Here is a 16167-nt window from a genome sequence, read left to right as displayed (position 1 = left end):
AAGTTGAGATGGAGTAAGGCTGTACATATACTGCATTATACATGTGATTCTACTGGCAGAAGGACAAAATACTTTTTTAAAGGCCACTTATTGCACATGTTATTCTATAGATGAGAAAGCTTTTGGAAAACAAGATTTTTTAAAAAATTATTGTAAAAAAACATGTAATGTTTACAAGTTATATCTATACATTACAGACACTAGTGGAGATGTCTACTATGGACCAGAAATGTTATATTGGTGCAATGATGTGTGGCTGAGTAATTGGACTAACATATGTACACAACAAGCTGTTAAATGATTACCTAACTGTGCGATTGAGAGACTGACCAAAAATGATTTCAGCTGAAACACTTCAGTACCTATTTTGAGTTTCTGTGTTGATGAATTGTTACTGTTCAAGATGTTCTTAGAGAAATATTTAATCTTCATGTCAAAATGCCAAAACATGTGCTTTCTCCCAATGTTATAACACCTATGGCTAAGAAATATGAGGATAGGGAACACACTTAAGTAAAAAATCAGGAACTTCCTCCTTTGGGTGAACTTAGATTGGAGGATTATTGGAGAGCAGTCATCAGCTTTAAAAAATCCAGCCACAGAAAAACTGAAGTTTGAACTTTTCTTGCAGGCAAAATACAAAACAATTCAAGGGAATTCTGGACTGGAAAACCAATGAGAGCAAGTTAAGTGTGAAACTTGGCAATGACCATGAATGCCTTAGTGGTCACCATTCAGTGATCTTGTGAAGAATGCTAAAAATGCTTGAGTATTTTTAACAAAATCTTTGCAGTGAACTATGTGATACAAAAGTCTTGCTTCTTCATTTAATTAACAATACCCTGGCTATATTTGGCAATGATTCTTAACTTTTCAATCACATATGCTAACAATATCAAGAAAGCTAACATGAAGCTTTCGTCCTCAAGCTAAGGACTTCATCAGCAGACTGACTTAATCTCTACTGATTGGTAACATCACTTGATGGAATGGTGAGCCCAGATATGCAGTAGGTTGTAACATTATCCATCCCTGTTGAGCATCAGTTTGTACACATGCATGTAGATCAATTCTTTAACCTCCAACTCCACCAGGCTTGTTCTTAATCTAGGATTTTTAATTTTTACAGTATGGCCAATTAAGTGAATCTGCTGATGAAGTCCTTAGCATGAGGATGTCGTGGGTTCAATCCCCGGCCGAGTCATACCAAAGACTTACAAAAATGGTACTAACAGCTGCCTCGCTTGGCGCTCAGCATTAAGAGGTTAGTGTTAGGACTGGTTGGCCCAGTGTCAGAATAATGTGACTGGGTGGGACATCATGCTACATGTCTGCGGCATGATGCCCCAGTGCTAGACATCACTATAAACTGCCACAATGCAGTTATCGTAGCGATATGACTGAAAAATTGTTAAAGCTACGTTAAAAATCAAATCAAATAAAAAAAAAAGCATGAGGATGAAAGCTCCAGGTTAGCTTTCTTCATATTGGTTGAGTGTGTGATTAAATAGTGTGTGATTGAATAGAAAAAAATCATTGTCAAGTATGAATAATAACACTACACAGTTAAGCTTTCACCAAAGAATACCCTGGCTAGTATGCGTTACCACTTCAAGATTTTCCATTAGAATCTGATCGTCAAAAGTTTGTTTTATTATAGAATGGACCATTCTGATGGCCTAGTGGTCAGAGCATCCACCTTGGATGTGGCAGGTTGTGGGTTTAAACCTAAGGTCAAGTGATACCAAAGATGGTACTAACAGCTGCCTCACTTGGCACTCAGCATTAAGAGGATAGTGTTAGGACCGTTTGGCCTGGTGTCAGAACAATGTGACTGGGTGGGACATGACGCTAAATGTCTGCGGCATGATGCCCCAGTGCTAGACATCACTTAAACTGCCACACTGCAGACATCATGGAGATATAACTGAAATTGTTTTAATGCTACATTAAAAATCCAAATACTCACATATACAAACTATATTACAGAATGAAGAGAATACATATTACATACCTTTTCTTTTCAATCCCCTTAAAACATATAACATCTACATGGATAAAAGATCTACTTGTTTAGAAACCAGTTTACTGATCAAAATTTGTAAATCTACTGGTTTGATGCCCTGGTTCTGTCACATGCATGCTGTATATGCATGCTTTAATGTGCACAGACACTAATGCCAATAGTACAGCAACAGTCCCTTCTACTTTTGAGTGGAGAACCTAAAACCAGGAAAACTTTCATTAAAAGCAGATTTTTCTTTAAGTGTATTGGGAATTAATTTGATGATCAAGTGAACTGAAGAAACTTTGAATAAGATTCACAGACAACTATATTCTGTTAGGAAGGACTACAGATATTTCTTGTTTATATTCCTGAAAAGCAATAAAAGCTAAATTAAGAGCCACTGAAATTGGTTCTTTATGGCTTCTCTAAATGTCTGGATGGAACAAATTTTTCTTCATTACATGTCAGGCTAGTTTGTAAAATTGAAAAATTAAGTGAAAAGTTAATCCTCCAGGAAAATTCTGGTAGCCAGGACATCAGTCTTTTCATTGCCTTAATAGACATTTATAGTGTGCAACATTTGCAAAATGCAAGCAATGCATTACACTGTTACAATTTATAGTTATTCCAAATGCAACAACATATTGTACAAACATTTCTTTATTTAAAGCCCATGGGATGCCATTGTTTGATAATTACACTATAACTTGTTTTCGTTTATAGTGTGCAACATTTGCAAAATGCAAGCAATGCATTACACTGTTACAATTTATAGTTATTCCAAATGCAACAAGATATTGTACAAACATTCTTTATTTAAAGCCCATGGGATGCCATTGTTTGATAATTACACTATAACTTGTTTTCCTTAAATTGAATTGCAAGTGTTCAGTTACAAGTCTTTTGATGTACATGTACTACTTTGTACTGTTCACAACTTATAGTGGTGCAAAAGTGTTAAATGTTTGTAACTGTTAGGTCCCCCAACCCTCCTCCACCCATTTTTATTTGCTTGGTATGTGTCAAACTAAGTCCCCAATTAAAACTGGTCAAACTGAGTCAAAACGATAACTTGACTTAGTTATAAAAGAATAACCCAAGTAAGTCTATCTAGAAATATCCTATCAAACCAATGATTTACTACTTCAAAGTTCTGCATGATGCAGAAACACAAGAAAATATTTGTAAAGTAAAATGATTGTAAAATCAATGACCCCAAAATAAAATTGAAATAGTCTAATCATACACTGAAAGGTGAAATGTAGGTCACAGTGAACTAATTTTAGTATGTGGTTTTTGCAGTCACTGTAGAACACTAATGCAAAATGCTGCATACATTAATGGCCAAGAGTGTTGGAGAACTGACAAAAAAGCAATTTTGTGAAAAAATAATCATGAAATATATTATATTTGGATCACAGTGACCTACTTTCTGAAGCAGACTTTCTGTGTCATCCTTGCTGCAGCTGGGAACAAGATCAACAGGTGCATGATTGAGAAGGTTTTATTCTTTGGTCTTTTAAGCATTTGTTTTAAGGTTGTTGCAACCAGAATTCAGCACAAAAAAATGGAGCCCTAGTTACTGTCCATTAATTATCGGTCTACAGTTGTGTTGAAATTATTAATATTATCTGGTTAGTTGTACAAACCATCTGGTTTCATTATACTAACCAGGTAGGCACCAATTTAAGTGTCTATTTAAACAGTGGTAAAGTTTTCTTTGAAAGTAGGGGCATTTCTAACCATGCCTTAAATCTTGACATAACTCCTTGAGTCTTGGTTTGGTCTGGCTTTTGTAAAATTTCAGCACAAGATTTCAGTGGCAAAGTACTTGGAAGTCTCTGTCAAGTTTTATTCTTTGCACATCAGCTTCATTTGTGGCACATCAGCTTCATTTGTGAACTCATTGTCAAACACTTTGTCCAAATATTGTTATCATCCTAAACTAACTCTAATGTCTAAGTGGTAGATACCATGAAAAGCGCATAAACAGCTCATTACTATCTATGGCACTCCCCCATAATCCCCAATGGCATAAATGGGTATTTTTACCCAATATGATTGCACTAAAAACAAAAACAGACAAAATGGATGCCTCAAATGGAAAAGTAGACCATAATTATCCAGCAGCCATTGATAATGAGAAGGTTGCTGCCCTACCTCTAGAGTGACTGTCTTGTTCTCAGGGTGGTCAATCAGCCATCTGGCCAGTGTCCCTGGTGAGGTCCTGCTGGTCAGTACAATACTGTTCTTGGGATTGCCACACCAGGCAATGAAGAGATCTCTGGAGAAGCCACACTGGAGGTCTGGTACACTTGCCAATACCACCTGCAATTATAAAATACAAGTATTTCAATAAATGATAAGTAACCAAACTTTCACAATGTAATTTTTCATGAATTTAGCAAGATGATGAAATAAATCTACAAATCCAATGCCAAACAAGTATATATTTGATATGAGAAAACTGTGAAAACTACAATGTGATTGTGCTGAATCCATAGGATGTGCAAAGTGTTCTGCTGTGTGCAGTGTCTGGATTGTACAAATAAGTGTTCTGCAGAGTGTGGTGTTTTGACTGTGCAAAAAAGTTCTGCAGTGTGGTGTCTTGACTGCAAAACAAGTGTTCTGCAGAGTGTGGTGTCCTGACTGCAAACAAGTGTTCTGCAGAGTGTGGTGTTTTGACTGTGCAAACAGGTGTTCTGAAAAGTGAGGTGTCTTGACTGTGCACATAAGTGTTCTGAAGAGCGTGGTGTCTTGAGTGTGCAAACAAGTTTTCTCCAGAGTGTGGTGTATTGACTATAGACAAGTGTTCTGCAAAATGTGGTATCTTGACCACAAACAAGTGTTCTGCAGAGTATGGTGTCTTGATTGCAAACAAGTGTTCTGCAGAGTGTGGTGTATTGATTGTGCAAACAAGTGCTCTGCAGAGTCTGATGCCTTGACTGCAAACAGCTGTTCTGCATAGGGTGGTGTCTTGACTGCAAGTAAGTGTTCTTCAGAGTGCGGTGTCTTGACTTCAAAACAAGTATTCTGCTGTGTGGCATCTTGATTGTGCAAACAAGTGTTCTGCAGAATGTGGTGTCTGGACTGCAAACAAGTATTCTGAAGAGTGTGGTGTCTTGACTGTATCAACAAGTGTTCTGCAGAATGTGGTGTCTTGATTGTGCAAACAAGTGTTCTGTAGTATGGTGTCTTGAATGTGCCAACATGTTGTTGTTGTTGTTGTAGGGTTTAACGCCATTTTTCAGCACACGATAGGCTATACATGGCGGCCAGTATTAATGGTGGAGGAAGAACCCGGGAAAACCCCGGAAAGAACCACCGACCCTCGAGAAGCTACTGGCAAGCTTTCTCACATACCCACATTAGCCGAATCCGAGACTCGAACCCACGCAGACAGAGGTGAGATGGCAGTGATCCGTAACGGACTGCGCTTTAGACCACTCGGCCACTCGGGGCCCCCGTGCCAACATGTATTTTGCAGAATGTTTAACTTGACTTGTGCCAAGAAGTGTTATGCAGAATGTGGTGTCTTGACTGTGACAACAGGTGTTCTGCAGAGTGTAGTGTCTTGACTGCAAACAAGTGTTCTGTAGTATGGTGTCTTGAATGTGCCAACAGGTATTTTGCAGAATGTGGTAACTTGACTGTGCCAAGAAGTGTTATGCAGAATGTGGTGTCTTGACTGTGCCAACAGGTGTTCTGCAGAGAGTGGTGTCTCAACTGTGCAAAAAAGTATTCTGCAGGATGTGGTCTATTAACAGCAAACTTGTGTTCTGCCCAGTGTGGTGTCTTTTCTGTGCAAACAAGTGTTCTGCAGAGTGTGGTGTCTTGACTGTGCAAAAAAGTGTTCTGCTGAGTGTGGTCTCTTGACTGTGCCAACAAATATTCTGCAGAATGTGGTGTCTTGACTGCAAACAAGTGTTCTGCAGAGTGTGGTGTCTTGATTGTGCAAACAAGTGTTCTGCTGAGTGTGGTCTCTTGACTGTGCCAACAAGTATTCTGCAGAGTGTGGTGTCTTGACTGTGCAAACAAGTGTTATATAGAGTGTGGTATATTGAAGGTGCCAACAAGTGTTCTGCAGAGTGTGGTGTCTTGACTGCAAACAAGTGTTCTGCAGAGTGTGGTGTCCTGACTGCCAACACGTGTTATGCAGAGTGTGGTGTCTTGATTGTGCAAACAAGTGTTCTGATTGTTAACTGTGTTACTATAACATTTCTGCTTATGCAGGTGAGACATGAACTTTAAAAATGAAGCAATATTTTAAATACAGTTTTCTGTTGAATAATTTCACCAATGTTAAAAGCATGCAACTTCAAAAAAAGATTTGACATGGAAAAACCACAATAGAATACCTACCATTAAATACTTAACAAAAAGTTATGAGCTTTGTTTTATATATTGTGAAGTGAACTGTAGCAAGGTTCTAGCGTTTACAAAGAATTGAAAAATTTAACCTACTTTTGTCCAAATTTAGACTGAATGTAGTGTGCAAGACCAGTTGATCTTGGTGTCAGTTAAATTAATAAACAAACCATCAAGCGTATAGCTGAAATGAAACTACTGCACCAGTATAACAGTATTTACTAAGAATAAGAAGAATATGAATTTTGATGGTTTGGTTAGGTTTTGTGGGATTTTTTGGTACATCAAAACATGAAGGCTATTTAGTTCTGAGACAACTGAAGTAAATTGCCTTGCCCACACTCATACCATAAAGCTAACATGGCTGATCTGATTTGAACCTGCAACATTTTGGTCATGAATGCAGCATGCTGACCACTGAGACAATGCAGCTGCTTTAATTCTGATGGATACTGAAAAACAAGTGTACAGAACATAACCTTCATGTACCTTTATCTACCTGGTCATGTAGAGCTCAACCCAATTGATCTCAAGGCTGCATATGCTGTGCTTGATTTGACCAATGATATAAATGGGGCTTTACTTGGACAAGAAAATAATAAAAACAGTGGATTTTGTCTGCCCCAAGTGTCTTCACAATGTGATTTTGGCCAACAAAAATCCGACATTCTTATTACCATTTATACTCTCTTATAAGACAAGTCCATAAGCAAACTGCACAGACCTAGATCTGCCAGCGCATTATGTGATGAAGCTGGAATCTCATGGTTTCACTATCAGCTATGAAAAATCTCATTTAATACTCACGCAGAAATATCATATTTGGTGTCTTTGTTCTGCATTCAATGCAGTTCAAAGTTATAAGTTATCTTGCCTGATAAAGTACAATAAATTTCTTCCTTGGCCAAAAGCCTATCCAAAAACTCTCAGTCTGTGCTTGTAAGGGAATTTGCATCTTTCTTTGGAATGTTAGTAAATGCCATCAATGCCAATTTAAAAGATCCTGACCACTTCAGCAGGACAAAATTGTAGACTTCAGACCCAAGATAGATTATGCCTCAATTAGTTCTGCCTAAAGCATGTAGGAGTGAGTTAAATTGGTGGATTACAAATGTGGCCACTAACAAGAGTCCCTTCGGGGGAATGATGATCTACTGGCCCAAAAATGTCCAGCAATTCATGACCATTTCTTCTTTTTATCTGCTGAGTGATGAAACCATCTCTGCCAATCTTAAGTGATAAGAATTTTTAAAATCAGCCAATGTGGAAATAAAACTAAATGTAAGATCGGTGCAATGGTGAAAAATTTTTGAAGATGTTTTGTAGCAGTACATTTTGTTGTGATCAGTGCAAAAAACTGACAGCTTGCAATGGTTAACTGCTCTTGTTTGGTGACATGACTGAATTTTAATTAGAGTTCATCTGGATAATGGTCAGACAGACAGAAGTGAAACTGTTAACATGAGTTCAAGTAGTGTAAAATTACAAAGTTGAGACAAGCCAGAAACAATCTTGAACCATTAGAAATGGGTATCATAAAATAAATTGTCCAGGAACAGTTATTAATAAAAGCAGAGTAGAGAGAATTATTTTGACCTTCACAGGAGTGTTAAAATTTTGGCAGTTAGAGAAAATTAATCCTGATTAAGCTAAGCTTAGTGGGGGTGGGGTTCCTCAGATGAAATTCAATGTTTTAAGTAATTTCCCTTGCAAAATTCATGAGTTCTAGTTGTTTTTCTGAAACAAAAGTCTGAGGTACTCTGAGGAAATTAGCAAATAATGTTTCTCATTAAATAAATTGTCCAATGGATAAATTTGACAGACCTGGAACCAGAGAGAGATTTGGCTGCATAGAAAAAGCAAGTCTCAAAATGGCATACAGGTATTGTCTGAATTACATACAATATGTTCACTGATGTAAGTTTGCAATTATTTGTTCAATTTATTCATTTTAAATTCACACTCAAAATTTTCCTTGAGTTCAGAAGTTAATTGTGCATTCATTGGTCTTCAATGTTATACGACTCATGTATCCTAAGAATGTAATAAAATATTTCATTGGTATGAATGTGTTCAAATTTAGTGGTTGGTATTTAATAGAAATCATGTACTGGAGGAATTTCATGCATTATTCAGATATGAATTGTGAGAATTAATTTATTTGTCTTAAATGATATGTATCATGCATCCAAAGAATTGATTTTACTATGCTATATCAATAAATCGGTAAATAGCAAGTATCGTTGTTGAGACAAAACTAAGTCCATTAATTCATTTCTGTAATTAAGTTGTGAATTCTCTTAGTGGAGGAAAATCCATGTGTATCAACTGACATTGTTCAGCTAGTGATTTACATCCCACAGTGGGATGTAATAGTTTCTCTAAGTGATCTAGTTAAGTCAAGGTTCCAGTTAGGAATGTAGCTAGCAGGTAAGGGAAGAGACATTAATTTTATGAAAATAGGGTCTATATAAGGTTGCTAACTGATCACATTAGCTTAGTTCTGTTAAATTATTAGAAGATGGTATCTGACATAAAAGAGAGTGGGAATAATAATAGGAGAAGAAAAACCTGACAAACATTTAGGTTGCATATTATATTTATTTCAAGGGGAAAAAATAGCTCCATACCAGTGCTACATAGTGGGAATGATTGCAGACTACAGCCAAGTCATGGTTGATGACCCAAACAGCATGGAGAAGAGGGGGGAGGGAGAGAGAAGGAAAAGAAATATGGATATGCTGACCTGTCATGAACAGTATTTCATAAAGGACCAGAAGCAACCAGGTTATGCTGATATGCCAGCAATTTGAATTTGACCATTCACTCAATTCTATGATGAAATTTGTTTTATCAGTAGAACAGAATGGCTAATTGCATTTTACATTAATTCCATTTCCATGAGAAAGTGTATCATTCAAATGTCATGTTCTCTTTCATTTTGTTTATGTAATTATTGTTATATTTTACATTCTATATCTTTGCTCAGAACTCTGTTATTCCATCGATTAATTTCATATATTATTTTATTGTTGGCTTGATCTGTGCAAAACCATGGTTGATCATCTAGATAATGATAAGCAAAGCACCATAACAGGTGGGGGAACATATCACCCCATCAAAATCGACAACATATTCAATAGAAATATGTTTATTGTACCAGCAATATTTGGGATCAGATCATCATGATTTTCATTCAGGATTAACAATACATCTTAATTAGTTGTTTGGTGACAACTGCATGGTGATGTGACTCTCCATTTTAGAAGAGTAGCAATAAAAAGATTGTCAACATGGATGCCATGGTGGCCATACAGGATGTCAGATTGGTGCCAATTTATATCTAGCACCAGCCTGACATCTTTAAAAATCTTCTAGTCATAAATCCAATTCCAATATGACTTTCCATTCAAGAGGAGAAGCAGTTACATGACTTTCAAGATGGTTGCCATGCTGGCCATGTCAGATCAGTACCATTTTCATTTAGGACCAAGCAGATATCATAAAAAGTCTGTTAGTGAAACCCTCATGTTGATATGAACTTCCATTTAGAAGCAACAATAAGATTTTCAAGATGTACACTCAGGGAACCATATTTTGATGTCCGAGTGAAACCATGTTTATTTCGGATCAACTAGAGACATCATAAAATGTCTTCTGGTAAAAACCAAATACTGATATGATTTTCTTTTCAGAATGTGTTTCAAAATGATTTTGAACACAGCACTGTGGCAGCCATAATGGACATCTGGGTGCACTATTTTCATTTAGGACCAACTAAACATTGTAAAATGTTCTGCTGAAAATGCCATGTTAATGTGACTTTCCATTCATGAACAGTAACTGTAACTAAATTTTCAAGATAACTGCCATGGTTAGCAACATTTTCATTAGGACCAACAGGGTATCATGAGAAGTCTTTTAGTGAAAAGGGCATGTTGATATGAGTATCCAATCCAAAGATTTTCAAGACCGCTGCTGTACTGACCATACTGAAAATCTGACACTGCCATATTTTAAAACGTTATGACCAACTAGACCTTGGGATGAAGGTGCGTGTACAGTTTTATGTTAATCCTACACATCGCTAAAGAGAAGTAGTGATAACAGACTTGTACCAATGGACCGAAATACATCAGACAAAGGATGACAGACAACAGTGGCCATCCTACAAGCTCAACTGATCTATGTCAGTAGAGCTAAAAATGAAAGGAGAACCAGAGAGAGACCTGTCAACTTATGGGTAAAGACTGATACAGCTAAATTACTTGGGGAGGGAGGTACTGTCCACAACTAAATTTATCTTTTGTTACAGATGGTCAGCCAAACAATCTAAGAATCCCATAAGCTTCCTGAATTGCCTGCAATGTTTTAACTCCAAGATCCTTATTTCAAGATTACCATGATGTCAATGGATTTCAATCAGATAATACCTATGACATTGCTTATATCTATAATTGGATGGCATGGCTTATTTTATTTAGCAAGGGTGGTTTGGCAATGGTATTCAATCAGAGATATTTCAATTCTGTTTCCAATCTTCAAGAAACAAATAACACTGCTTCATATTTTTCATCAAGGACATTTCTTGGATTCCACTGAGTGGGTGGTCATGAGAGATATTTTTGAAAGCACATGTACTCATTTTTACTAACAAACATACCTTTCTAGGATTAAATTGTCAAAAATCAGATTTTTTATCTGAATGTTTGACCCAGGGACTTTTCATGTATAATCTTTTTTGCTTTGTTAGTCATTTTTCCAACCTGTAAAACTTTAGGCAAGTGTTATCAACAAGATTATACAGGATTGTGTTTTGATCAAGTAATAATAGAAGTTCCCCACAAAACTTGTTTCCATACTTATGTCTTCTTTTTTTTCCAATTAGATTTCCCTGACATAATGACACAGTAAATATTCTATACTGAGGGAAGATGTATCCTTTTGGGAAAATATTCAGACTGCATTGCTTTTATAAGAAAAGTCCTCAGAGTCAAGAAGTTCCAGTAGCAACTGTTACAATTGTTCATTTTGAAGAAAAACAAGAAAATAATATGACCTGGCATGTGAAAAATGGAAAATTTTGGTGCTTTGTGGAATAACAGAATAACAGTCACTCTGATACCTCTGAAACATCACATATTTATTCATCTGAGAAGTCTGATCATATCTGAGAAATCTGATCATATCTGAGAAATCTGATCATATCTGAGAAGTCTGAACATATAACAAGATCAATAAATACAAATCCATACTTTTACAGATTTTAAAATTATTTGGGTAAAATGGCGTTACAGTTCTGTTCTAGTGACAAGACTTATGAAATGACTAGTAAACAGTTTTCATCCTAAACCTAGATATTAACAGAAATTTGATGTCTCATTCACTCTGGACTTAGTATATTACAAGGCAAAATCTTTCACTCTGGACATTCTACACTACAACTCCAATCAATCTGGACATTTTACATTACATTTGAAATCATTCAGTCTGGACATTTTAACTGACAAGGGAAATCATTTAATCTGGACATTTTACACTACAAGGGAAATCTTTCACTCTGAACATTTTACATTACAAGCAAAAGGGAATCATGTCAAGAAGACAAAGAACATCAGAAAGACTGATTAGATGATAGCGTCATAGTGTTATTAAGCAGTGACTATAAGCATGATAGCTGATGTCAATAAACTTAAAGAACATTCTTTTCAATCAGCAATTGTCTGCAGACCTTAAAGGAGGTTGTTCCATACAGGATATTTTGAAAAATGCATGACTGGATTTTAGCAAATAGTTTTAGCAAATTTTACTTAAGAACTTAATTCTCCAAGGAAAGGATTGATTGATGCAAAGGTTTTAATACCAAAGACTAATAAACATGAAAACATGTACCATATGTCTTCAGGCCATTTCAACTCAACATACATTTCCCTTTTATTTATATATTGTTGTTGTTGTGGGGTTTAACGCCATTTTTCAGCACACGATAGGCTATACATGGTAGCCAGTATTAATGGTGGAGGAAGGACCCGGGAAAACCCCGGAAAGAACCACCGACCCACAAGAAGCTACTGGCAAACTTTCTGGGTGGGACATTATGCTATATGTCTGCGGCATGATGCCCCAGTGCTAGACATCACTTAAACTGTCACAATGCAGACATCGTAGCGATATGACTGAAAAATTGTTAAAGCTACGTTAAAAATCAAAATCACATCACACATCACATCTATTCATGCTATACATTAGACATGTATATATATATAAACAGTATCCATGTATATGTACCAATTCATGGTTCTCTAAATAAAGCAAACTATTATATATGACTTCTCTGTTTTCACTACAGGTGTATTTCTCATTTAATATGCATCGATTTAAGATGGTAACTGTGCCAAAGAAGCACATACCCACACTGGCTGAATCCGAGACTTGAACCGGCGCAGACAGAGGTGAGATGGCAGTGATCCGTAACAGAGAGCACTTTAGACCACTCGGTCACTCAAGGCCCCGCTTTTATTTATATAGTAATTATGTTCTTCTTTAGAAAATAATGGTCCCCACATCTAGCACTTGGATATGGATACTGTGCGATACTGTAATAAAATCAGAGGTCATACATGCACACTCCATGCCTTTTTTTCAATCTGAATGGTGATTACATGGTTGGATGATTGTATATAGAATATCATTTTTTCCTCTTTGTACATTGAAAGCAATAAGGTATCTTCTCATTTTGCATGACCTTTACATGATGGTCACATGACTTTTCCTTTGAGAAAATCTTTCATACAAAGTATCTAAATGACATCGGCAGTGAATTCATGCTCATCTCCAGCTAAATTACTCCAATAATGTCTATCATCCATTTCAAAATACTTGGATGTGGTGGCTATTTTCAATTCAACAAGATCTTCTGGAAACTTTTAACCAACCAGTCTCTAATGAACACAAAAATGAACACTAATGAAACTTGCATCAAATTCAGTCAATCCAATAAACTCTCGAGATCTGCAAGTCTGCATCTACAGGTTAACGCTGTATGCCGGAGTCCAACAAATAGTGACAATGAAGAGTAATTTGTGTCTCAATCATAAATTCTGGAAAGTGGATTCTAACTGAATTTTCATTTTGTTTGATAATGAGTTTTAAAGAGAGAAATTTAGTGTACTTGTAGACTTCACCGAGACAGCTGTAGTGGCATATGGTGTTACTCTGATCTGTCTGTCACATTTTGGTCAAGTTTTGTGCATGGATCATTTCAAGCACTGTGGTAGGGAATTCATATTTGAGGACTGTGATGATGATTGTTATGTGTGGGTGGGTGTGTGGATGTGGTGGTGATATATGAAAATGCCAAGCTTGTTTTGTTTTCAAGTGTATTAGATTTTTCATAGAAAATATATATTTTCTTTATTCAAATTTGAATTTGTAATTATTTTCTATAAGCTTGTATGTCTAGATAACTTATTCTTCACTGTACAATATCACTTACTTGGGCCCAGTGCACCGTGCACCACCAATCTAAAACGCACAAAACCCTTTTTGTTTACAGCAGTCTCAAAAAGCCTCAACCACTGTCTGGAAGGTTAGCAGCTATGTTAACACTTAAATGACCACCTGACAGTGATGACATGCTATAGGGGGCCCCCAGTGGCTGAGTGGTCTAAAGCTCTCACCATTATGGATCGTTGCCATCTCACCTGTCTGCATGGGTTTGAGTCTTGTATTTGGCCAATGTGGGTATGTGAGAAAGCCTGCCCGTAGCTTCTCGTGGGTTGGTGGTTCTTTCCAGGTTTTTCCTGGATTCTTTCTCCACCATTAAAACTGGCCGCCATGTATCACCTATCACGTGCTGAAAAATGGCGTTAAACCCAACAACAAAAACGACAGGCTATATAGTTGGCCTGATATGCAGTACACCAAGTAAATGACCAATATTGGTGTGTGTGCATGTATGATTTGGATTTTTAATGTAGCTTTAACAATTTTTCAGTCATATTGCTACTATGTCTGCAGTGTGGCAGTTTATAGTGATGTCTAGCACTGGGGCATCATGCCGCAGACTTGTAGCTTGATGTCCCACCCAGTCACATTATCCTGACACCAGGCCGACCAGTCCTAACTCTAACCTCTTACAGTATAGGTATGTCAAAAATGTATTTGCGTGGACTAAGTCTACACTAATATAATAACAGCCAGAACTCTTTCTACTGATGTTTTAATAAAAAATATAAGCAATGGTAGGCGAAGTACTGAAAATTGTTAAAAAACTATCTCAACCAGGCTTATTCAAGAACTGGGGACAACTATTTAGCTAATTAGCAAAAGAAGTTGGCAAGACTGCAACTAAAATAGGATGATAACAAGGCATATCAATATCTGATAATGAACTGGTGTTTGATAACTAACACACAACATAATGGAAAAAACTGGCATGAGACTTACTTTTCTGATATAAAAATAGCACAAATGACCTTAAAGGCTTGATGATGTAATAAACAAGAAATTTAGTCAAAATGAGTCCGCAGTTCAAATTTGGCAAGGATTGGGATATTTTTAATAAACACCTATCTGAGGTAGAAAATAATTCTCAACAACAATAGTTATGCAAACACCTCTGTGGAGTATGAACCTAAATGCAAGGTAGTACAAAAACATAACCAGAAACAAATGCAAATTCTCTCAAGAGCCCTGTGGTAATTTCACATTACGAAATTGATGCAAATAAAGAATGAGTCAAATTGTTACCTTCAAATACAAAGTGAAGCCAACTCCAGCTTCAAAGTAAATTAAAGCAGCCATAATGTTGCCAATGAAAGACACTGCACACTGGCAAAGTGTCTTTGGGTTGGACCAGGGATTCCATAACCTTCTGGTTCAATCTATATAGGAAAAGGAGGTCTAATCATACATTCTGGGCATTTTCCATCCAGAAAAGAACCAGCTGTGCAAAAGCAACAGGTTATGTTACAGATTTTAAGATACCAAGTTTCATCCCTTGATCATGAACAGCCTTAAAGTTACATAGCAGAAGAGAAAGAGTAATATAAAACAAAATACTGAGTTGTGATCTTGTCCTTGAAGATAGCATCTCTAATCTGGTAAGCTACACACCTCCTAGAGATGATGTTTAACAATACCAAGTTTCATCCCTTTATCTCAAAGGGCTTTAAAGTTAAAAAGCAGAAATTTTAATTAATGGACAGAAGTGCAGATGCTATGATCCCCATATGCTTGAAGGCTGGGATAATCCTGTTTTGCTTTTTAATTCCTGAATTTCAAACATGTGGGGAAAGCTACAGTCAGATGTATTTTCAAAGTTGCTCCTCTAGATATTCATGGATTCAAGAAACCAGCAGGACAAAACGGAAGAAAACTAAACAAGTGGTTTTTATACTTTTTTTCAGCACAGTTGTCAATATTTTCCATTTATCTAAATAAGTAAAGCTATTGATATTGTATGAAGATTGGTTCTTTGATCCGCTTTAACTAGCAAACCTTTTAAATCTGATTACAAACAAATGAGTCACAGCTGAAAAAGAGTAAAAAATGAGAACATCAGAACTTTACACCCACATTTTTTTTTCCTTGAATGCTTGGTGCCATTTACATCCAATAAAACCCTTGGAGTAACTAATTTATTTACTGGAGTTCAAATGAAAAAAATGGAAAAATTTTGAAACTACAATCAATTACATATGATTCAGCCATTTTCAAAACCAATATCCTCCCATATAATTGCTTGTTTCTGAATAAGATTATGTAACATTTATGATACTAAAATCAAA

General features: G+C 36.4%; 1 protein-coding gene across 1 annotated transcript in view; it reads right to left on the bottom strand.

Annotated features, from left to right (window-relative positions):
* Positions 1-16167, bottom strand: part of LOC149805593 (cleavage and polyadenylation specificity factor subunit 2-like) — a 412425-nt gene that overhangs the window by 171740 nt on the left and 224518 nt on the right. The window contains exon 10 of the mRNA XM_089950230.1: positions 4169-4336. Within this exon, the coding sequence (XP_089806356.1) occupies positions 4169-4336 (168 nt within the window). The remainder of the gene's footprint in view (positions 1-4168; positions 4337-16167) is intronic.

This window comes from Sinohyriopsis cumingii, chromosome 2 (genome assembly GCF_028554795.1).
Source record: "Sinohyriopsis cumingii isolate HCF-2022 chromosome 2, ASM2855479v2, whole genome shotgun sequence".
In the NCBI taxonomy this organism is placed as follows: domain Eukaryota; kingdom Metazoa; phylum Mollusca; class Bivalvia; order Unionida; family Unionidae; genus Sinohyriopsis; species Sinohyriopsis cumingii.
This window is presented reverse-complemented; position numbering and strand designations above follow the sequence as displayed.